The 23781-nt window shown below is 36.1% G+C and overlaps 2 protein-coding genes across 11 annotated transcripts; one reads left to right on the forward strand and one right to left on the reverse strand.

Moving 5' to 3' along the window:
* Nucleotides 1-1521: 1521 nt before the first annotated feature.
* Nucleotides 1522-18874, forward strand: LOC133880192 (protein ALWAYS EARLY 3). Of its 9 annotated transcripts, none has more exons than XM_062319154.1 (23): nucleotides 1522-1731; nucleotides 2080-3030; nucleotides 3682-3823; nucleotides 3988-4086; nucleotides 4403-4465; nucleotides 4821-4898; nucleotides 5560-5749; nucleotides 6005-6264; nucleotides 6354-6720; nucleotides 7752-7817; nucleotides 8808-8968; nucleotides 9089-9151; nucleotides 10720-11046; nucleotides 11137-11315; nucleotides 11429-11711; nucleotides 13217-13408; nucleotides 13966-13998; nucleotides 14065-14127; nucleotides 14252-14395; nucleotides 14522-14740; nucleotides 15348-15647; nucleotides 17927-18091; nucleotides 18341-18874. In XM_062319154.1, exons 3-22 carry the CDS (start codon nucleotides 3698-3700, stop codon nucleotides 18089-18091), a joined length of 3378 nt encoding a protein of 1125 aa, XP_062175138.1. In that variant the 5' UTR covers nucleotides 1522-1731; nucleotides 2080-3030; nucleotides 3682-3697; the 3' UTR covers nucleotides 18341-18874. The 9 variants fall into 9 exon arrangements, with proteins under 9 accessions (XP_062175138.1, XP_062175086.1, XP_062175101.1 ...); XM_062319102.1 differs by having other exon boundaries at nucleotides 2080-2330; nucleotides 2414-3030; nucleotides 13966-14127; XM_062319117.1 differs by having other exon boundaries at nucleotides 2080-2197; nucleotides 2414-3030; nucleotides 13966-14127.
* Nucleotides 18875-20672: 1798 nt separating this feature from the next.
* On the reverse strand, nucleotides 20673-23596 carry LOC133858855 (uncharacterized). Of its 2 annotated transcripts, none has more exons than XM_062294315.1 (5): nucleotides 23452-23596; nucleotides 23160-23314; nucleotides 21661-21719; nucleotides 21288-21392; nucleotides 20673-21205 (listed from the first exon to the last, which is right to left on the reverse strand). In XM_062294315.1, exons 1-5 carry the CDS (start codon nucleotides 23547-23549, stop codon nucleotides 21146-21148), a joined length of 477 nt encoding a protein of 158 aa, XP_062150299.1. In that variant the 5' UTR covers nucleotides 23550-23596; the 3' UTR covers nucleotides 20673-21145. The 2 variants fall into 2 exon arrangements, with proteins under 2 accessions (XP_062150299.1, XP_062150298.1); XM_062294314.1 differs by having other exon boundaries at nucleotides 21288-21401.
* Nucleotides 23597-23781: the final 185 nt, after the last annotated feature.

Raw genomic sequence — 23781 nt, forward strand, 5'->3', positions numbered from 1 at the left:
GTATAAATATAAAAAAAAATAAAAAGACTTAATTTTTACCGTCATATCATTTAATTGTGTAACAGTCTACTAAATAGCACTACTCTTTAGCCAAGGCCATCCATCTTTTTTGCGGTAGCCGCCAGTAGTTCGAAGGCCATGATGGCTATAAAGGCTATTCAGTAATCTCACAAAAACAACGAAAATTTTCTGATAGCCCCTATAAGGTTGTGAGGGCCTTTTGACCGTTCATATAGTATTTGATCCTTGGTATAAAGATAACAATAGTTTCTTCAGATTTTGGAAGCCAGATCTGCTCATCCTCCCAATTCTGACTGACACGCGCCACCCAGCCGCCGCTAGATCCGGCCCTGTCGGTCGCCGGTGATCTGCGCGTGGTTCCCACGCGCCAGTGGGCTCTCCGCTGTTTGGTGCGCGTGTGGGCCACGTGCCGCTTTTTTCAGGTCGATCTCGGCGGTTTTCGGTCGTCCGGCGTCGGTTCTCTGTCTGGGTGGCGCTGGTGTTGGCGCGTGTCCCTCACGCGCCGTCGTCCGGCTTCTTGGCCCTTTTGCTCCACTGCCGGCAGCCTGTTTTGGGGGGGTCTCTGCTTCAGTGTCGTATGTTTTTTTTTCTCTTTTCTTGGGTCACAGTTTGCTTGTGTTGGGTTCAATTTTTACGGGAATATTTGTTGGCTAATTGCTAGATCTGGTCTCTTTTATTTAGAAAGTGAGCGTTAATGTAAAAGAGGCTCAAATGACTTTCTTGTAAAAGTTGTATTTCTGCTTAGGCAACTGTTTTTTAAGCCAGATCCTTCTGGTTTAGAGAATTGAGGGTTTGTCCCTTATTTTCAAGTTGTAAGCCTTGGGCTATTCATCAATGATAGATTCTGTTTCTGTTCAAAAAAAAAAACAATAACCATGTTTTTATTACAACAAAAATAATTACCATCAGACTCTCTGACCTAATAACTCCTTACTCTTTATTGTAGAATCACAATTGAGCAAATTTTAATAAATTTGGTTTAGGTGTTGTAAAATTAAATTACAACATAATTCAGATTTAATATGTCTCTTTCTCACAAAAAAAACTTAATTAAATTTAAACTATTGAAAGAATTACTGCACATATATGCTGTAGTTTTTTTTGCCGCACTTAAACCGAATCATTTTTTAATATAATAATCTTTTATGATGCATAAAACATTATATCATATAACAAGAAGAGATAATCCTTGCCCAGATCGCATAACAAAGCACTAAAGAAATTAATTGATAAGCTCAGGAAAAAAAAAAAAAAAAAGTTTGATAAAAAGAAATTAGCCAACCCAAGCATACGGGTCGGATTAATCCCAAACACCACGTGTACGGCTGACGCTATCCCATACCTGGGTCCCTCAAGGACGTTTCACAACCAATAACCACAAAAAACTCCAAAAAACGGAAAACAAATTTAAAAATTTAAAAATTTGACACAAGTATAATTACAAAACTCTATCGGCCTATTATTATTTTAAAGTTTCGCGGTTATGCCCTCGAATTCTTATTCTCAATCTTCTTCTTCTTCGATCATTTCCATCTTCTTCTTCCTCTTCTTCTCCTTCTCCACCACAACTCGGTTCTCGTACGCATGTGCTACTCGATCGGAGGGTGGCTTTACTCTCTCGCCGTGTGCTCGCGAGGTAATGGACGCTGTTTGATCGGTGAGCGCGCATTTGCCGATTGTTTGAATCTTCTTCTACTTCGGGTTGTTAAGGTTGGAATTTCTTACTGTTTGTTGAATCGTTAGGGATTTCGCGTTTGGTTACCGAGAAAATTGAGCGCTAGGAGAGAGATCAAAAGCCTCTGAATTCTATGCATGGGGTTTTGTTAATTTTTCAACGGATCCCAAGCTTAGCCGAAATAGTTGTGTTTGGTTGAGTTTCAGTGAATTGGTTTTCCTTTTGAATTTTGGTTCAAAATTTATCGTTTCTTTTAGTTTTCAGCAATTGTTTCTCAGCAACCTAACGATTTAGGATCAATAATTGCTACTTTACTGTTCATTTATTGCTCAGAAGCTATCTGAGTTTTGATTGGCATGAATTTGCGTTGTCTCTCAATACAGTCAAGGAATCTAAGCTTTTTCTTGGACTTTCTGTTTGGTTGGCGGGAAATCTAACGGAAGGAAAAGCATATAGAGAAATGGGATTGTAAAATTGGAAAGCTTACTTTGCGTAAGCCAAGTAGGTGGAGGATTTTTGTTCTCTCTGATTTAATTGAGTGAAATCTGAAAATCTAATCTCTTTGATGGGTATGGGACGCATATGCTGATCTTGCTTTGGCAAGTCGGTTGTTGTAACCTGGTCACGGGCTAAGGTTATGCCTGCACGTTTAAGCTTAATCTTAATCCCAGTTTACTGGAGGAAGCTTTTTACCGTTTAGATGGCTTTGAATTTCAGTAGATTTGGCTCTGGGAGGAACTGCAAGAGAGGTATTCAAGCGAGGGAAGGAATCAAGGAAACAAGCAATCTGCAGATCTTCTAAAGATACAGTGACACCTCTTGCTTTAAATAATAAAAGTATGAAACAATCACACTTTTCAGTGCTTCTCATTCATGCAACGTGTTAGTGTAGGAATTACTGGTTTTTGGGTTCTGTACATGCAGTTTGGTTCACTGGGAAAATGAGGGAAATACAGATTATATTTATGTCTTTTCTTTTTTGTTTTGTTTCAGTTTTGAATGAAATGCTTTGGTTTTAAATGAAGGAAAAATTACTTTAGAAGACAAGTCAAATCATTTGCTTTGGGCTTGGCTGAGCGGAAAATTTTCTTTTCCTCCCATTTTCAGAGCCTAAAAATTAAATGCTATGTGCAATCCAGCATTAATAGATTGCTTACTGTGTTATCAGCAAAATAAGGATTAACGTTCTTTCCCTTCTTGTTGCTGATCTAATACTTATGAAGACAACCCCAAGGGGTTGGCCCAAGTGGTGAAAGTTTTGGACTTGGTGGCATCTCCATCAAGTCTAAGGTTTGAAGTGGGGCTTGCACAGGTCTGGGGTTTATCTTTCAGGGGTGGGTACACGAAGTGGCCTTGCCTTTGTGGGTTTTCCTGTCATAATTTTTTTTAAAAAAAAGATGTTAGCAGATTTGAAATTAGTTTTATAGCTTATTAGAGATTATAGTAATTAAGCATCTCGCAACTACATTCATCCTGCATAACTGGATGCTACTAACTTCAGAAACATCTCCAATACTTCTTGGATACTCTTGCATACTTTTTCAAGAATTATCATTCTTGCGTATCTCTATCTTTTTGTATTTTTGTTTTGTTTAAGATCTATAATCTTCAATTCCCAAGTTGTGTGTGTGTGTGTTCCTCTGGATCACATTTCTATTTTCTACTCATATTTCTGAAATTTGATTTTTAAAGTTGAATCGAAAAAAATAAAATAAAATATCATTTTCTTGGGGTTTTGTTAACCACTTCAAGTATAACTGTTTGTTCTTAGCCAATAGATTGGAGCAAACCGCTATTTTCGGATTTTATTTTTCTTTGGGGGCATCAGGGGGTGGGGGCGGGGAATTGAGATACTTCTGGTGAACACTGCAAACTTTTCTTTTTTTAACAATGATTATTAATATAAGTTTGTTAGCTTTGGTTTCCATCAATGATATTGCTTTGCTAACCCATTTTCTGCTTCTTGGTATCATGATATGTTATAGACAACTGAGGAAACTCATGGCCCCATCAAGAAAATCGAGAAGTGTGAACAAGCGGTTTTCCTATATTAATGAGGTTGCTTCTAGTAAAGATGGAGAAAATGCTAACAAAAGGCAGCGGGTCAGTCCTGGCTTTGTTCAAAAGGTAATTGTGTTTTAAAGTCGTCATAGTAGATGAGCTTCCCCCACTAGATTTATGCTTAAGTATAGTTTGTGTATAATATGTTGATATCAATGAAATTGGTAAGAATCAACTTGCTGAAAAGTTGGATTCATTTTAATTTATTACCATCTTCCTATTATGTGTAGAAGCGGAAGTTGTCTGACATGTTAGGATCTCAATGGAGCAAGGAAGAGCTTGAGCGCTTTTATGCAGCATATCGTAAGCATGGGAAAGATTGGAAGAAGGTATATACTTCACAATAATAATGCAGTATTCTAATTAAAAATAGTTGACAGGGTTAAATGCTGTTATCTAAATTAAGCTTTCTGCTCTTGGCCAACATTAGATATATACCTAGAGGTATTAGTTGGACTCCGTAGTCAATTTCATGGGAACAACCTTGCAACTTCATGTTTGAAGCTAATTTTTTTTTTTTTTTTTTAAAAAAAAAACTTCATGTTTGAACCTTTTCATTATTCTACTTCAATGCTTAGTTGGAATCATAACCACCTTAATATTTTAGTTATTACATCTTCCGCTTCCTGTTTCTTGTTTCTTTAGGTGGCTGCTGTAGTGCGTAACCGCTCCGTGGATATGGTAGAGGCCCTTTACACTATGAATAAGGTACTAATGGTTTTCCACCTGAACGTACCCAGTAACTCATCCTGATTTCTTTATTTTTTGCTGCTTCTTGTTTATTGACATGTCATTTTTGTGTGTCAAATTTTATATTTAATGTTTATAACAGTTGGCCAAATATTTATTTCACACTCGGAGGGTTGCTTCTCTTGATTTATGTTTATCTTTTAATTGAAATTTTTGTTGTTTCAAAGTGATCAACCCCCCACCCCCTAATTTAATTTTGTTGGGGCACCAGATTTTGATCTTTTGCACATTATGTGACATGAGGAGGAGAATTTTGATTGTCCTGGTTTTTGTTTGTGAAACATGGTGATTTTGGTTTATGTTGTGTTTTCAGGCCTACTTATCTCTTCCAGAGGGTACTGCTTCTGTGGTTGGACTAATAGCTATGATGACTGATCACTATTCTGTACTGGTGAGATTGGATTTCAATTTTAATACACAGCTTTAGACTGTTATATGGATCTTACTTTTTGGAATTCTCATGCCGCTGCTGCTCCAATTGATTTTGCCTTTGATTATTTGTATATTACATTTTTGTTGTTTTATTCTGTTTACAAGTACTTCAAGAGGAAAGGAAACCATACATTTTGTAATGAAAAATTGAGGAACAAAAATAGAAAACAGTAAGTGGTTCACTATTGCTTTTCTTGGGAGAGGGTTTGCTATTTTCCATGCCTTTCACCCACCTTAGTTTGCCTGTTCAAGAGCAGTGCTGTGTATCTTGTGGGATCTTGTCTCTTGTAAGCTCCCTATAATTTTCTATGGTGGCAGTTGTCGATTTTGTTAATCCTTTTGCAGCTTAAATCAGGCTCATCAAGGACGCGGATGATAGAGTATACAAGTGATTTAGATGTTGGCTGTTAGTACAATTTTTTGGATTAGGAGTTACTTGAAATTTGATTACGACTTCTAAAATTCTAAGCTTGGATATACTGAAGGAATTTTATGGCTTCTAATGCATGCATATCATCTGATTATGGATAATAAGACCTGTCATATGTTATTTGCTTAGAGCAAAAAAGGTTGTGGGGATAGCATCATTGGAACTAATTAAATGTTCTGTGAGCTGGCAGGAAGGAAGTGATAGTGAAGAAGAAAGCAATGAGGATGCAGGAGCATCTCGGAAGCCTCAAAAGCGGGCACGGGGAAAAATCCAGAATAACACCTCTAAAGAATTAGTTGGGCAGTTTTCTGACCTTTCACGGTCCCAGTCCTTTGCATCAAGTTATGGCTGCCTGTCAATATTGAAGAAGAGGCGCTCTGGTGGGAATCCTTGTGTTCTCTCTGTGTGTGTGTGTGTGTGTGTGTGTGCATATGGGTAGTTTGGCCGTATGTGTTCAAAATTGAAATTGGAATCTTTGCTGAAATGCTAATTCTTTTAACTTCTTGCTTACCTTTCTCCTTTGTCTTCAGAAGAAGAATATTTTATCCTTTTGGGAGGAGGGGGGTTTCATTTTAAGATTATGTTGATGTTCTCGAGTCTCAACTTTGTTGATGTTGTTTAGGATTTTCTTTTAGGAATTAAGCCCCATGCTGTTAAAAAGAGGACGCCTCGGGTCCCTGTTTCTTACGATAGAGATAATGGAGAGAAGTATTTTTCACCAGCTAGGCACAGTTCAAAACAAAGGGTGGATGCTAAAGATGATGATGTTGCCCACGAGATTGCATTAGTGTTGACAGAGGCTTCACAGAGAGGTGGTTCTCCCCAACTTTCTCGAACACCAAACAGAAAAACAAAAGGTGCCACACTGTCACCTGTTCACAACGGTGAAAAGATGGTAACTTTTTGTTTGACAGTTTCTGTTGCTTTTTCTTTTAGTACTTTAAGGTAATTAGTTAGTCACTGGTGACCCCTTTTGCTTATTAGCATGCTGAAGCAGAGATGAGTTATGCCAAGCTTCGCGTTAGTGAAGTGGATGAGGGTGCTTGTGAATTAAGCTTAGGAAGCACTGAAGCTGATAATGACGATTATGCTAGAGATAAAAGAAATTCAAGAGGTAGAGAAGGTGCTGGTACTGTAGAAGGTCAACAAAAGGTGAAGAGATACAATGGAAGGAAGCCAGAAGTTGAAGAAAGCATAAACAATGATTTGGATGACATAAAGGAAGCCTGTAGTGGGACAGAGGAAGGACAAAAACCTGTTGCTGTCAAAGGAAAGCTTGAAAGTGAAGTTGTTGCCAGGTCTTCTGTCAAGGGTCTGAGGAAGAGAAGTAAAAAAGTTCTTTTTGGAGAAGGTACATTATCAATCGGTTCTTAAGCCAGGCCTTTATTGATCTCAATATTTTTGTTCTTTTTTTCTCTCTTACCCTCTGTAATAACATCTCTTTGTGCTTTTATTGATTGAATTCTAAGTGAGGATTGTACCATTTTCTCCTGCAGCTTGCCCTTTTGTTTTTCCCTTGGCATTTTTTGTTTCTTATTACTATGGTCTTTTGCATCTGTTTTACTAAGTAGACACAATCTGCTTGTATTATTTCCCTAAATACATATTTTATGATTAAAAAGATTGAATATTGAACATTAATTCCTTTTTCTCATTCAAATATAATTCTTAGTCTCCACTTCCTGATTTATTTTGATATCATTTCAGAAGCAAGTTTCTCCTTTTGTCAATAAATCAAGCAATACTAGTAGTAAGGAGACCTACTAGTATCAAATTAGGTTCATGGTATTTTTTTTTCCTTGAATAGTCAACTGAATTCTTTTAAGTTTGCTCGTCCAGAATTCAAACGGATTATGGAAGATTTTGGTGTGAACCCAATAGATACCACATCAAGTAATTGTTATGAACATGGGAAACCTTTTGAGCTGAGCTGACCAAGGTTCATGTGTATTTCCCTTGGTTTTAGTTTCTGCATTGTGGGGCTAAAAGTGATTTTTTTGAAGAATGGTTGGATCCTGAATTTGGAAAATAACTTATCACAAATTTGATTGATATTTGAGAGTTTAAAAATTGGTTAGAGCACATTAGTTATGGGAGATTCTAAGAGGTAATTTTTCTTGTGTATTTACTTCCCTTTTGTTTTTTTTTCCTGAAGCAATATCATCTCCACAATATACTAGATTTTCTAATTAATGCTGTCATCACTATTTTCCTAGGTTTTACCAGGTGTTTAATCAATTTGTTAAAAATAATCCTATGAACCTCCCTCCTCCCCAGGTCCCCAAATTAATTTGTTTTGTTGACCTTTAATTGACCTCTTTCCATTTTTGTTGAAGCATGTTTCTAATTCATTTGTTGTTCTTTACTCTTCTCTTCATGTAGATGAAGGCTCTGCCTTTGATGCCCTGCAAACTTTGGCAGATCTGTCTTTGATGATGCCATATAATGGTAAGAGATCTTTGTTTTGACTAACAATATTTGAATAATAAGCTTTTCTAAAAGTATCATGTGACGACTAATCGCTTACATGAGGTGCTTACTTGCTCTTGACAAATGTAAGAGATCTTATATATTTTGGTTATCCTTGTTAAATGGTGCATACACTTCATTATGTTTTAAACTTATGCAAGTATGAAATCTCAGTGGCAACAACATTACCTGAAATATCAACATATTCAATGCTAGACTATGTGGTACTTCACTGAAGTTGGTTTTAGTAATAATTTTTTTATAAAGAAATGTACAGCTCTGAACAGCAGTAATAAGTATTACTAGTGATGACAAATTGTTAAACCCAGTCAATGAATTGAATGCTTTAAAAGAAATATCAGTTCTTGAAGACAATAAACATTATCTGATCCTAGGAAGCTCTTTGTTTATGCTCTCATGCCAATTAAATGATTGCTTCTATGTAAAAAGTGGTGAGGCTACAGTCTGCTTTAGTAAATTTTATTCACTAAATGCAATTTGCAACTTGTGGGTTACTAGCTAATAAATTGCAAGTGCTCATGGCTTTTCATTGTTTTGCAAGCAGGGTGTGTGCAAGTTCTCCTTCATATTTTTCTAACTTTTGAAATGCAAAAAGCATTAAATCTATCTTGACAGTTCAATTTGTCAAAAGGCTGTCGTTAATGCTCCTTTTAATATTCTTGATATCACAGGAGATTCTGTTTTCAATGATGATGCTTACATAAAAGTAAATTTGCTATACCTGATTCTTCGCTGTCTGTATTTTTCTCTGTACCACTTTTCAATACCTTTGGCTTGTCTTTGTGTAATTTGTTTGTGTGATAGACTTTTGGCTATCCAGAGAATGACAACAGTAAATATTTGAGTTATATAAGCATGTTATGATTTTGTTCTTTAAATATATTCTGTACTATTATTAGCTAATTTCACTGAAGATCTGATTTTCATGTGTTTTCTGTTTGTTGAAAGGGAATCATTTTATTCCTGGAGTCAAAGCCAGTGCTTTGAGAACGGCTAAGCTGGACAAAGGTTTTGCTCACAACATTGGTGCTATTCCTGAAACAAAGGAGGAAACTCACCAATCTAATACTGGAATGCGAAAAAGGAAACAGAAAATTTTACCATTTAAAGTAAGAAAAGATGAAACTTCAATTCATATCAATTTGCTTGTATTTCTATTTATTGGTGATAATCTATTATTTTATTTGGTCTTGACATGAACTTATGACCATATGTAAATTTGTTGTTAGTTGCAGAGTGTTGAAAATGAAGCTCATTCTGATTCTCATCTGAGCGAATCTAAAAAAATTGAGGTGTGTAATTCTTTGCACCCTGAAAGTTTATAAGGTGTGATTACAGAGATTTCATGTTACTGATGATATTTTTTTTCAAAGATATTGAATATCTAATTTTCTAAACAATTATCTTGTAGGATGTTCTTGCACCATAGCACCCATTGTAAATATCATATACACATGGCGTTTTGCCTTGTAGGTTTGAGTTGCACCTAATGTAACTCTTGTCAATGTTACACCCCTCAAGAACTTTTCATTGGATGAGTATTTTGGCAAACCCACTGTTAGATTACATGATCACCTTATACTTTCTATGTTCGCCAAATATAAATATGATAAGATATTAATAACTATTCAATCTACAAAATTTTAATTGTTTTGTTAGTTTTTAAATGTTCACATAATACATGAGCTTACGAATTTGATTGTAAGTGACTTGATTGACATGAAATTTGATGTGCGTCTATAGTACAAAGATAATGATGGGGATTGTAAAAGTGTTAATTCGATTAAAAGTAATTGAGTGGTGAAAGATTCACATAAAGTCTCACCAAGTGTAACTTGAATCAAGCCCTATATATAACTTTTGGTTTTCGACTATGAATATTGTTCACATGTCCAATTCGGAAGTTCTAGTGTACTGACTTCTATGAGGTTGATGTGCATTGGAATCATATATATATTGCTTTCTGGGCTTGGATTGCACCTGAGTTACTCTATAAAGGAGAAAATTATTTTCAAATGGGGATCACACTTGCGTTTGGTCGAGTTTGGCTTGCCTCCAGTTAGATTTTCCTGTGAAAAAAGAACTGGAGTTCTCCTTTAATCATCCCATCTCCAATGTTTATTTTTTCACATGAGATTTCCAATGATTTTTTCAATGGAGGTAAACAAAACTCTTGTTTCAAATTGTTTTAAAAAAGGAGAGCAAATGTTAAAATTGCACTCTATGTTAATATCTATGCTTACAGTAGGTTGAACTAGATATCTATCCTTTCTCCCAAGTCTCTTCATTATTGATTTCTTCTGGTTATGTTACAGAAATCCTTGATTTTCATCTGTGCCTCCCAATATGGTGAATCATTAGTCCTAACATATTAAACTATTAGGAAGTAGGTCAGCATTTAGATCAAGCAAACTAGTAGTGGCCCCCTTCCCTCTCTAGGCTTGTTAGTTGCACCAAATAAACTGCAGGCCTTGCACATGCATGTCGAATGGGAGAAATTACTTAAATGGGGGGTCATCAAGACTTGAGCCAAAGACCTCATATACAACGAGGCTTTGATGCCATGTTGGTGAACCATAAGTTAGAACATCTTAAGCTATTAGGAAGTGGGCCAGTATGTACATTAGGCAAATCGTTAATATGTGTGTGCCCCCACGTGTCATTTTCCTTTAATTCTTTTAAAGTTTGTCATGGAGTACAGACCTAAGTTGAAATTAGTTATCATGTCTCACTTTATCATAAATTGGTCTTTATGGTTATTGCATTTAAATTGTTTTTTTTTTTAATTTTTTATTGTATCTCATGGATATTCTTACTTGGGGAACATTTGGTGTCTGTGTACCCACTGCACTGGTTGTAGGCTATTGCTGAAGTGAAGGTGTCCTTGAGTAAAGGTAAACGCTCTTCTCATAATGCCTCACAACCAAAACCAGGAAAGATGGTGAAACCAACAGAACATATATCTTCAAGTACTGATCGCAGAAGGGAAGGGAAGGATTCAACTCTATCAACTTTAAAGGTTTCATCAGCAGACCAGTTCAAACTACCAACTAAAGTTAGGAGTAGACGGAAGATGGATGTACAGAAACCACTGATACAGAATGATTCAAAGTCTTCTGAAAGTATTTTAAATGAACATCCCAATATACCCATTCCTTCAACTGATGACAGAGCACTTAGTCTTAAGGTCGGATACTTACCATTGTTTATATTGCCGTAAAATTGAGTTTTTTGAATATTTGATTATTTTTATTAATATTTTTTTTGTCAATTACAGGAAAAGCTTTCTAATTGCCTATCTTGGTATCAAGCACGGAGATGGTGCACTTTTGAGTGGTTCTACAGTGCAATTGATTATCCATGGTTTGCAAAAAGGGAGTTCGTGGAGTACTTGGATCACGTTGGATTGGGTCATGTTCCAAGATTAACCTGTGTTGAATGGGGTGTCATAAGGAGGTATTTGACTCTCAACTGGTTCTTTCATTTGATGTTCATGCTATACTCTTTCATACATTCTTGATATAGTGTTTGCTACTTAATTCTTCACTTGTGATTTCTTGTTGCTGCAGTTCACTTGGCAGACCCCGGAGATTTTCTGAGCAATTTCTGAAGGAAGAGAGAGAGAAGCTAAATCAATACCGGGAATCTGTTAGAAGACATTATGCTGAACTTAGTGCTGGTACCAGGGAAGGACTTCCAACTGATTTAGCTCGTCCTTTATCAGTTGGACAACGTGTTATTGCTCTTCATCCGAGGACACGAGAAATTCACGATGGAAGTGTATTAACTGTTGACCATTGTAGGAGTCGAATTCAGTTTGACCGGCCTGATTTAGGGGTTGAATTTGTCCCGGTACTTTTTTCTTCCTCAATGCATTGTTCTAATTTCATATATCTTGTCCGATTACAAGCTTTAAAAATTTTGCACAGTTAAATAGTTTTGTATTTCGTTTATAAGGAAAGTGGATAGAACTAGTGCTTCAAATTTGAAGTTGTTTGATTTAGTGATTTAATTTTTTCCTATGACTTAGTAATAATAGATGGGGTAGAACACACATATTGCATTGCTATCTCAAGTATCCTCCCTTACCCCTCCTGTTACCCTTGTGTTGGTTTGCGGCAATTATTAGAGAAGTTGATGGAATTACCTATCAAAAAAAAATTAGAGAAGTTGATGGTTTAACCTAGGAAAGTGGTTACTAGCATTTTTTTCAAAAAAAAAAATTACCTTTTTAATTTGTATATGTATATTATATGGAATCTTCATGATCTTCATGCCATGAGATCACATAATTAGTGGGTGTTTATAGTTGTAGCAGATTGTTAAGCTACTTGCGAACAACTGACTCAGCACATGGTAGTCAAACCTTTCCTTCTTGTAAGATGTCTTCCGTTATGTTTAAGGAGACTACAAATTTTTGCCAGATTTTTCATTGGTGGATTTTATTTTGATGATGCCGCCCCACAGTTGTGGGGAGGGATTGGGGCCTCTTCAATTTTTTTTTTCTTATATTATTATCTTGATACCCATAACTTTTTGTTCAGTATACAATAGTTGTAGCCTGATTTAGTAATTGCCTATCGTAAAAAATGTTACATGCATTCACATAAATTTTGAATTTCTTATCCAACCATGTATGCTCAGTAGTTAGTCGGGTGCAGGTAGCTGTGAGGTTTTATCCATAACAAAACAGGGACCTTTTGGGCCAGTCAATGTAGACAACGCCTTTTAAAGATCAATTCATTGCCTAACTCCTCTCTGTTTGAATTAATTGTCATTTATAACTAAACATGTGTTGTATGAACTTTTGGATATAAGACGGTAATAGTTTACAGTTCTCTAGGCACTTGAAGATAGTAGCATAAGCATAGGGATGTAGTTGAAGACAAGCGTCCTAGTTTTATTTTGGAAGCTCCTAATGGGATGAATTCAAATAGCATCAATCTGAGAATTCTGGATGGGCTGTAATCAAACTATATGGTTCTTGAAATTCCAGAAGTTGAACACAGTATCCATGTAGCCTATCTGCACATATTCTTTATGTGAGATGCCAAAATTTGGCTCTATCTGTCAGTGCTTTATATGCTTAGAATTGTAATTATGTGCTCGGATTTTTTCGAAGGAAAGTATTACTTGACAATTTTTGCATTATGTGGTTTTTTATGTGATACAAAAAATATCGTATTCTGTAGCTATAGTAACTGAGAGATTGTACATGTCTTTTCTTTCTCAGGTTTGGTATGGATAAGGTCTTACTGTTAACTATTTTATTGAATTCCAACCCTTAAATATGTAAGGCATTCTGTTTATATTGTTCTTCCAAGGATGGAATGGTATAATACCTTTTCTCATCGCAGGATATTGATTGCATGCCTTTAAATCCAGTGGAAAATATGCCTGCTTCTCTTACAAGAAACGTCACGGTCAATAAATTATTAGAAAACTTCAATGAGCTCAAGATTAAATTTTCCCCAAATGAGAACCTGGACAATACAGATGGTCCTTATAATTCCAAGTCATCTCATCAGATCAGCAATTTATTAAAGCAGGTAAAAGTCAGTAGTCTCTGGAATTTAAATTTTCTCATTTGCTATGATTGGGTCAATGTCAAGTCCTTTTAACTGCGAAGTGTACATGTATTCTATTATCATTATTTTGTAATTTGAAGGAAAGGGTGGTTTTGTATTTTAAATTGTAGAGTGAATTGCATTTGTCAATGAAAAACGTGTCGGTTTCACTGTTCATTACGAATATCAGTCTTTCGGAGGTCTCCACGTGTCTGTGTGCGCAAATCTTGCAAAGACTATCAGAAATACACTGCTCAAATCCTGTTCGTTCAAAGCTCTTTAATTTTAATCGGATTGTGTTTATGTTGCTCACAATGATGATGCTAAATTTGAGTGTAATTTATCCTGACTATCTGTTGTTGCTTCCCTATGCTTTAACTCTCCAGTGTATAGTGCCTAATTTTCTATTGTTCAGTTTTCTTTTCGGAGTGCCTAAAACTATGGCCTCAAATTTCATAACTCTTGGAAGAATTTGATATGGAAAATGCCTGAAAGCAAATTGATCGTATTATTAAACTTGCGGACACTGTTTTGGTCAGGGCGGGTCACCAAGCTCTAGCGTTCAAGCTAAAGTAAGGCCTAGTGAAATTGCTAAAACCCAACAAATAGCAAATTCTCAGTTTTCACTTCTTGCTCAGATTCAAGCAAAGGAAGCTGATGTACAAGCTCTTTCTGCGTTGACTTGTTCTCTTGAGAAAAAGGTTTTACCACTTATTGACTATTTCTGCATTAATGTTAGATGTTTTTCACTGTTAGATTTTCATATATTTAAATGCAAAGTTGGTGGTAGAAAAGTGAGCTGATGGATCATTTTAAAACTTATAGGAAGCTGTGGTGTTGGAGCTGAAGCGCATGAATGATGCGGTATTTGAAAACCAAAAAGATGGGGATAACTCTCTCAAGGATTCAGAACGTTTTAAGAAGCAATATGCTGCAGTACTCTTACAGTTAAATGAAGTCAATGAGCAGGCATGAACTCTTATTTACTAACTTTCAGATTTAATTTGTTTTCGATCATAATGCACTGCTTTGCTTTGACGATGCGGCAATTGCTTGAGGTTAACGCCTTTCATCGTTAATGCCTCTCATCTGCAGGTTTCTTCTGCTCTGTTTTGCTTGAGGCAACGTAACACGTATCGACAGAGCTCCCCACTTATGTTGTTGAAGCCCACGGCTAGTTTAGGTGACCCTGGTGGTCAGTTGAGCTCTTTCGATTGTTCTACTTGTCATACCCAAGAATCTGGACCTCATGTTGCTGAAATTGTTGAAAGTTCAAGAACAAAAGCTCAAATTATGGTTGATGTGGCTATGCAGGTATGAAATGTCATTTACATAATCCCTGTCCTGGGGTCCTTATGTAATTGCTTGTGATTCTTGTAACTTGGTGTAGTTTCAAGAATTAATTTTCTGATTATTTTTTGCAATCTGTTCCATGTTAAGCCAGAATATCATGTTCTAATATTGTCTTTTGCATTCAAACCATAGAACTCGCTAGCAGAGCACTTGATGGAAGTGCTTCACCTCCATCATACCGAAATTCTCATCACATTGGGGTGTTCCCATGCCCCTTCATCACAATTTTAGACGTGCATAATTGATCCTAAATTCGGAAATTCAATGGAAATGTTTTTTATTGGAGTCCTAGGGAAGCATTCTCTTTGGATAGTAATACTTAACGGGACCTAATTTGGCAATTTTGAGGCAACAAATACCCCCAACAACAGAGTGCTACCGGATGGACAGTAGATGGTTTAGTTTTAGACTGTTTTCTGACAAGCAACTATTTTCTTTATAAGTTCTTGGTTGAGCCACACTGACAGTATACACAGGTTTACAAGGTTAATCCATCATAGTGACCACTTCAGTTCTCTGGTTTTCAGTGCAGTGCTTTTCTCTGACCATTATTTCCCCTTGATTTCAGGCAGTTTCTTGTTTTAAAAAGGGGGGAGCTAACATTGAGACGATTGAGGAGGCTATAGATTTTGTAAATAATCAGCTTTTAGTAGATGAATCTAGCATGTTAGCCAGGAGGGCTTCCACTCCTGCAGATTCTCTTCATGTTACTGAGGCGTCTCAGGATCAGTCAACTGCCTGTACGTCAATTTCATCAGCAACTGATCATGCACCTGATCCTAAGTCAGGCACATTGTCTGACCAAAATGAAGCAAAAATCCCTTCAGAACTTATCGCTAACTGTGTAGCTACTTTGTTCATGATTCAGGTAAATTCTACCATATGTTCCATAATTTTTTTTTTACAATCTGAAACCGTGAGACCAAAAGGTTTGATGTGCTCCAACTTTCTATTGTTTAGTTGTGTTTCCTAATTCGGAATGACCACCCCCCAAACAACCTCTTGCCACGGAACGTCTTTGACATTTTTTCGTGAAAAAAGATTCCCTTTATCAATCTGCTTTTGCTTGAATGTGAAATTCCAGATTTAGACCCCAAGTTGTTATCAATCCAGTTTACCAAACAAAATAATAATTAACAAAGTTATCAACTTTAAAGCCAAACACCATAGATATCAATACCAAAATCAAAGCAAGCAAAAAACAAATCAACACAAAGATTTTGGTAACGAAGTGGAAACCTTTTAAATAACTCTTCAAAAATAAAACCATAGGGGGCCAGCCAACCCCAAAGACATCCACTATAGAATATTTGTGTTACAAATTGTTCTACTTACAAAACCTTTGTAACTCCAAAGACCCAATCTTGTAATCCCGGTAAACGATACTTTACATTCCTCATTGGCTTCAGAACCTTGGCATTCTTCTACACATATCACCTTCATGAACAAACTTCATCCGCTTCAAAACCAGAACTCCTATGGTCGCAAGATATTCTGTGGTTTGATTTGGCAAAAAAGAAATTAGGAGAAGTTTATGATTTGTTTAGGCTTAAGAACAATGATAAACTTCTCTCACAATGAAGGAATAATGCTTCTCTATGTCTGGAAGACGTGGGTTATGAGGCTTATATAAAATGGGAAAAAACATAGATTTTTAGGCGAAGTCGGCTAGGGTTTCACAGTTTTCTCGTTGGTGGGGTTTGTACGCTGTATGACCGTGCTCCAACCAGACTGTTTTGGAACTCTTAATTTTATGTATTGAAGACTTCCGTTCGGACGTGAACCGACCGTCACTCCAACCGAGATGTTTTGGAGCTTCTAATCAACGTCATTGAACACTCTCCTTCAGGCGGCTTCCATCTGAGTTGTTTTGGAACTTCTAATCAACTGCACTAAACACTCGTTCGGACGGCTTCCAACCGAGCTATTTTGTCTAGATTTTTAGACTTCTATTAACTGCTCGTTTTGTCCTAGTAAACATTGGAATTGGAAAATATTCATGAAATACAAAGTTTTAACCCTTTGAATTAGCTTTCTAACGCCACTAAGCTTGCATTCATCTGATGTCAGAATCAAAATATATGGTTATTTTACTCTGACTAAGTCTATGTTGGACAACATACACAAACTTGAATTCTTATGTCTTTGATCAAATTTTACACGGACTTAACCCTAGACCTAAAACTTACAACCAAACATGTTTTGAAACTGAATTTGCTAACACTAAAAACTTAACAGAATGCTTTTTGTGTGAGGGCATCATTGATGGACTTTGGTTACTGTCACTGGTTCTAGTTTCAGTATCAAATGATCATTTTGCGATGATAGGCATTTTGGATATGTCAGTTGTTTGGGCTCGATAGGATCTCCATTCCCCATGAATAAGAATAAGGGGAGGAGCGTGAGTTGTGTGAGTTAGATTTACCTATCAAAATGAAATGAAAAAAAAAAAAAAGAAAAAAAAAAGAAGAAGAAGAAATAAAGGAAGAAGAAGAAGAAGAAGATAAGACATCTTTGATTGAGTTGAATTTACCCATTCAAATTGAAGTGGGGCGAAGGTAGGCATCTTTGGATACGTTCATGATGGGGTAGAGGGGGCTTTTACTTTGGTAACTAGAGCTTGATCAGTGTTACCTGGTAAAACAATCATATCAATTTTTACCTTCACTGTCTGGTGAGAGTCATTTACTGGTGGTTTCTTGGGGATGATCCTACCCCTGACAGTCACATATGAAATATGAGCATGAGATGATGATGACTCTCTTTTGTAAAACCAGTTGCACTTGAAACTTCCTCTGATTTTGAACATTATGGCATGAAAAGCCAGGGGGATTGACAAATTATAACTCTAAAAGGCTCTAACCAAGCACTGGGAGGAATGGTAACAAAGTCATTCTACATTAGAAACAAACAAAATCTCATGCATTTCGAAAGGGCTTACAAAGTCAAGTGGTTTGGGGTTAAATTAATGAGATATATGAGTTGCTTAGTGAAGTCCTTGCTCTTTCTGATATATTGTTATTGTAATGGTTTGTGTTTGACATTAGCAATATTGTTACTAGCCTCATGGTTATATGTTCACTATTATAATGGAAGGTACTTTGTATCCTCTGATTCTAATAATCTTCACTAAAAACAAAAATGCAGAAGTGCACAGAACGTCAGTTTCCACCAGCTGATGTTGCCCAGGTGCTTGATTCTGCTGTAACAAGTATGCAGCCATGTTGTTCACAGAATCTTCCAATTTACGCAGAGATACAGAAATGCATGGGAATTATTAGAAATCAGATATTGGCACTCATACCTACATAGGTACATACTCTTGTTTCTGTCTTGTCTGTAAAATCTGCTCTAAACCACCCAACATTTTGAACGTTTAGTGCAGTGTCTCATCCTTACCCCCTCCTCTTTTCCCTTCACCATCAAGAGGAATCACTACATGTATGAAAATATCTGTAGTGAATTGTGTATAACATCTTGTTTTCTTCTGCTTTTTCGATGTTCATCTAATTTCTTTCTATTTTTTCGTGAGCTTAAATGAGCACTTGGAATGTTGTGCAGCACGCGTTACTGAAGCGCAATATATTTCAATCCGGGTTCATCATTGCCTTGGCGGAGTAAGCTTAAATGCCATAACTATAATTTGATTTGACAGGTCTGCTTGAGGAAGAGAGGAGAGGGAGAGAGTGTTGTGGTATTCGGGGGAGGGGAGCAAGCACTGTTATAATTATAGGATGCAATCGGGTAGTGGAGATACATTGTGTTTTGCTCCTCATTAGTGGTTTGTCCTCCGGCAGCTTCACCTCAGGCCAAACAATCAATCACATTCAGAAAACAAGGTAAAATGCCCACAAAAATTCATTGGGACTCAAATTAAATTCATGGCTGTAAGTAGAGTATGAATCCATTGATGGGTGTCCAACATGCCAGCAATGGGATGTCTACTAACAGTAACAGCTGCCGCATGTCGGTCCCACATTCGACCCGTTATAAGATATCTCTCACACATTACAAGTAATCTGTTACTTATAATGCTGATTTAACATTTGTCTTTGGTTACAACTTGCAAGATAACAAGAAGTTTTTTCTCCAAAATTATGAGGATTTTTCTAATAGCAACTCCAACAAATGTACCACTCTTCCTACATATGGTAATTTCATTTAACACCAACTCAAGCTAACTAACTCGTGGAATCAGTAATGTATTACTGACATTGACTGCCAATGGCCTTTTATATATATATATATTGACACGATAAAATTTCATTAAACTAAAAAGAAGCAAAAATACACAAAGAAGAGATGGGGGGGTTTCAACAAACCTCCCGTTACCGTTAATAATCAAGTCTAGGAAAAGAAATTCCCCATTACAGTTAATACAGTAACAAATGTAGACAACAAAAAACTGAAATTTGGTCAAAAAAATGATCTAATATAATCATTTCTCGACCCATTGATCAAGAAAAGGGTCACAGAAAATTGATGATTTTTAAGCAGTCCAAAGGAGTGGTTGCTTAGAGGGACACATGAGGCAGTGGTAAAGGATCTTGGTTGGTGGGAAAAATTGCACTAACATTAATTGAACTAGAATCGATGTAAAGGAACTCCACTCCGATGTTCGGTGAAAGGTGTTAGGCGGTTGGTGCATAGGGGATATCAATTCTTTGCAAACTCCATAAATGAAACGGGGGGGCTATGGAGAGGCTTAGAGGAGAAGAGAGAAATCAACTTAAAAGCTTTAAATCTACTGCTCAAATGGAAGACTCGACAGCGAGGTGCATGGGACCCAAGGACAGAAGAGGTGTCATGTAGAACACAAGTGAGAGAATAGAGTGCGGGAGGCAAAAAGGAGGCCTTACGCCACCTATATCTTTGAACAATTATTTTTGTTTCTCCTTTGATAATTAGCTGGTATGATTTTTTTTTTGTTATTTTTGCTCCTACTAGCTAGGTCCCCCCTCTTACCCAAACTATCAAAAATTATCAATGTTCCCCACGAATATACCCTTAATAAAATAAAAAATAAAAATAAAAAAAACAGTGAAAAAACCAGGGAATGGAAATTTAAAAAGATTCATCTCTTTAAAGAAAAAGAAAAAAAAAAGTTTTCTTTCTTTTCTTTTTTAATTTATAGGGATATTTTTGTCTTACTGACAAATTTATGGTCATTTTTGTATTTTTGATGGCCTTGAGGGATATTGACAATTTTTTAGTAGTTTGGGAGAGGAATATTGTCCAAATTAAAAATTTGAGAAGGACATTGTCAATCGGATGGCAATTTAAGGAGAGATTTTTGGACATTTCCCATATGAGAAGTGCTACACATCCCAAATTTTTTTCCCAAAATTTGGTTCCCAAATGATGTGTCACAATCTCATGTAATTTATCATTTTGGAAAATATGTCATCATCTCATTGGATGATGACACATCATTTGAGAGCCATTTTGGAGGATAAAAATTTGAGAAGTAGAGCATTTCCCTTCCCATATATATATATATATATATATACACACACACTACTATACTAACTAATACTTAATAGTATATTAACTATTTAGTTAACATATTATCATAGTTAGTATACTAAATATTTATATATATATATATATTAATTATTAACCACCTAATTATGTCAGTATATTACAATACTACTGAACTAGTTAATATTTAATAGTATATTAATTATTAGTATATTAACATGTAGTCATAGTATACTAAATAGTTTAATATGATCACTCCAAAAAAAAAAAATAGTTTAATATGAAAATATATATACTTACTGAAGTTATCTTTAGCTACTTTGAATATATTAACTAATTAGTTAGTATGTTACTCTATTACCTAGCTAGTTAGTGTATATATATATACACGAATTAATGAGTCAAGCCAAGCTTATGCAAAGTATGTCAACAAACATTAATCAACTCGAGCAAAGTTTATACAGATAAATCTCTTTTAATAATCGAACGCGATTTTGTATTCATGAACCGCTCATATATTAAATGAACCAAGTTCGAGTCAAGCTTATTCAAGCTGATCGTGGGTGAATTGGCAAATGGACCAGTTCTTTTACAAACCCCTACACAGGAACAAAAGAGGTTGCCTGGTACAAAATAATTCCATGTCTGCCAAGCAGTAGTAACTCTTGCGACTACAAGCAACATGCAACAACAAAAAGGTATATTGGCTTGTCTTAAATGTCAGTTGCACTTAAACTCCTAAAAAGTCCCCCAAAAATCAGTGGATAAGTGACTGGTTCACACAATCAAAACACCACGGCCGGCTTCCACTTCCCCAGTAACCCCCGGTTTTAAAGTCTCTAATTGACTTTTCAGGTACAACCCATTTTTCATAATTTAGTCCAATCAAAGTCTGGACTTTTGTTTCCGCTTCTTGACCATATAACATCCAGTTTCTTCCGCCATCTGCAGCAGAACAAAATTCTTACTAGGCAACAGGTAAAAAAACAAAAATGCAAACAACCAAGAAACCCAACAGCAAAATAACCTTTCGTTTTTTATTTTTCTTCTTCTCTTTCTTCTTATTCTTCTTCTTCTTGTTCTTAAATTTCTTCAACTCAGAACTTCCCACATTTCCTTCTTCGGAAGAATCCTGCCAAAACTTTTACCCATCTATCAAGTAAGAAATAAAATAATCTCAATAGACACTCGGGGATCACCCTAACCATTAATTTTAACTGGATGGTTTAGATTTAGTCATCTCTAGAGGATCCTTAATTTTTTCTTTATCCATTGTCATCTTACTAAATTATATGATGAGACAACAAAGTCTGAACCATTTATTAAAACTAAAAATAATTATGATTTTAGGAATTATTTTATCCTAAAAATATATAACAAGAACTGAAAGGTGAAAGCACCTCAGGGTCGCCAAAGGAGTCTACATGTAGAATGGTGCTTCCTGAATTCGAAGTACCACCTGATAGAAAATATAAGATAAGGACTTATAATACATTTATTTGAAGACTTGAGTGGTAAATCAAATACACATACATTAGCAAACAATCAAAGCGCTTGCAATGTTCCCGTTCGTTACGATTTTCCGTTAAATCTTAATGAAAGTGGTTTAATGGACATTTTGTACGACCCAAAATAACAAAAATACCCTCCATTATTAATACATAAATATTTCTTTTTTTAAAAAAAAAAAAAGAATAAAAAAACCCACAGCCGCAGGTCGTGGCAGACCCATGCAACCCGAAACTCTTGAAGAATCTTTTTCATTATTCTGTTATGTTTTGAAAGATAGAAATAAAATGACTACAATTTTGGGTATTGACTTAATTTTGTTAGGTATAGGTGTTCTAGTATTCAAGGCTCTTTATTTTGAAGGCATGTATTTTTTTTTATAAGTAATAAACCAATCTTATTAAATATTTTGAAGGCATGTATGATATCCGGACTAGCCCAAGAGAGAAAGAATGAAAGATGTAAGAAAAATTACTAACTTGACCCTTAGCCCGAGTGTTAAATTTGGTTATTTACTAAAGTTTCCCTTTGGAGGAGAGGGATGGATTGTTAGGCCTCGTTTGGTACGGGAAATAGGTATTCCATTAAGAAAATTAATAGTTATTACTTAAAATGGAAGGTGGAATAAAATAGTTATTCTTATTCCTTAGTTTGATGACAACTCGTATATTCTAATTGGAATTGAACCAATGCCCACATTATTTCTCATTTTTTTAAAACTCTTTTTTTTTTAAGGAAAAAAAAAATCGAAAGAATTCAATGGGTGGGGTGATTGGTCAACAGCAAAACTCGGGAGTGGTGTGACCACCCCCAATGCCAATCGAAGGTGGCCACGGTCACTCAGACTCACCCCCAAATGCATCGGGGATGGTGCGACCACCCCCTGGTTCTGCTGTGGGTGTGGCCACAAAATTCAATGTTTCAGTTTTTTTTTTTTTGTTGTTATTTTTTAAGAAAATAACCAACAGAATGGGTTTCTTTTAGAAAACGTTGTTTATTCCTCTAAGAGTAATAGGTATTCCTCTTTGTAAGGGAATAGTTATTCCTAGAAATAGTCCCATGTCAAATAAAACTATAAAAAGAATAGTTATTCCATTACAGGGCCTATTCTACGAGCCAAACAGGCCTTTAGTAGACGATTTGGAAGATATAATTGGAGGGTACGTATGTTTAGGTTCCATTTGTATATTTGGTGGAATATGGCGGAAGGGAGTTTTTTTTCTTTCTTTCTTTCTTTTTTCTAAATTTTGGGTAAGCTATAACTGTATTTTTATAATTTTATGGGACACTGCAAACTGTGTGTTTGAGAGGCGCAGTATAATTTCCAAAAAAAAAAAATCATTGAATTACCGAAAGATATCATCATGTATATGTAGTAAAAAATATTTACCGGAAAGGACGGTGTGTTTGGCATTTTGGACGGCGAGTTCGAGAAGATCGGGGTTGATGGAGGCCAATCCGCTGGGCTCCTTTAGCTTTCTTTCTAGAAATTTCGCCAGTGCCGCGGCCTTGTTCGTCCTCAATGGTCCTCCTGGGTGTGCCAATCTATAACCAAAAATACAATCAACACAGGAAAAAAAAATAATAAATAAATAAAAATTGAAACCCTAAAAGAAGAGGAAGAGGAAGAGGAGGACGAGGACGAGGGGTGAAAGGGTAATTTTTTCGAAGAGTGAACCTGCCTGGGTTGGGAACGAGGAGGTAGGGGTGGTAGGGAAGGGAGGGGTGCGAATTTGCTGCCTCGAAGAGCTCTCCTTTCCTCTTCGCTCAGTTCTTCCATTTCTCTCTCGCCCCCCCCTCCGCCCAAACCTACTCTTTCTCTTTGTTTTGTTTTGTTTCGATGGATCTTCGTCTTCAGTACGTTTTAAAATTAGCGACACGGGCAACGGCGTCGTTTTAGAGGTTGTGTCCAAATTCGAAAATCAAAACGATGTCGTAATCTCATTTTGTGGAAATTGGATACGGTCTCACTAGTCTCTTTCATGAACCATTTAATGTTATTACGATGGTCA

The sequence above is a fragment of the Alnus glutinosa genome, chromosome 1, assembly GCF_958979055.1.
Source record: "Alnus glutinosa chromosome 1, dhAlnGlut1.1, whole genome shotgun sequence".
Classification (NCBI taxonomy): Eukaryota; Viridiplantae; Streptophyta; class Magnoliopsida; order Fagales; family Betulaceae; genus Alnus; species Alnus glutinosa.

Coding starts and splice junctions, on each gene's coding strand:
- LOC133880192 (XM_062319138.1), top strand. CDS start 3,698: ATGGCCCCATCAAGAAAATCGAGAAGTGTGAACAAGCGGTTTTCCTAT. Junction 4,087..4,402: donor ATGGGAAAGATTGGAAGAAG/GTATATACTTCA, acceptor TTGTTTCTTTAG/GTGGCTGCTGTAGTGCGTAA. Junction 14,741..15,347: donor TGGTTGATGTGGCTATGCAG/GTATGAAATGTC, acceptor CCTTGATTTCAG/GCAGTTTCTTGTTTTAAAAA.
- LOC133858855 (XM_062294314.1), bottom strand. CDS start 23,549: ATGGAAGAACTGAGCGAAGAGGAAAGGAGAGCTCTTCGAGGCAGCAAA. Junction 21,720..23,159: donor CAAACACACCGTCCTTTCCG/GTAAATATTTTT, acceptor ATTTTCTATCAG/GTGGTACTTCGAATTCAGGA. Junction 21,206..21,287: donor AGAAAAATAAAAAACGAAAG/GTTATTTTGCTG, acceptor GTTCTGCTGCAG/ATGGCGGAAGAAACTGGATG.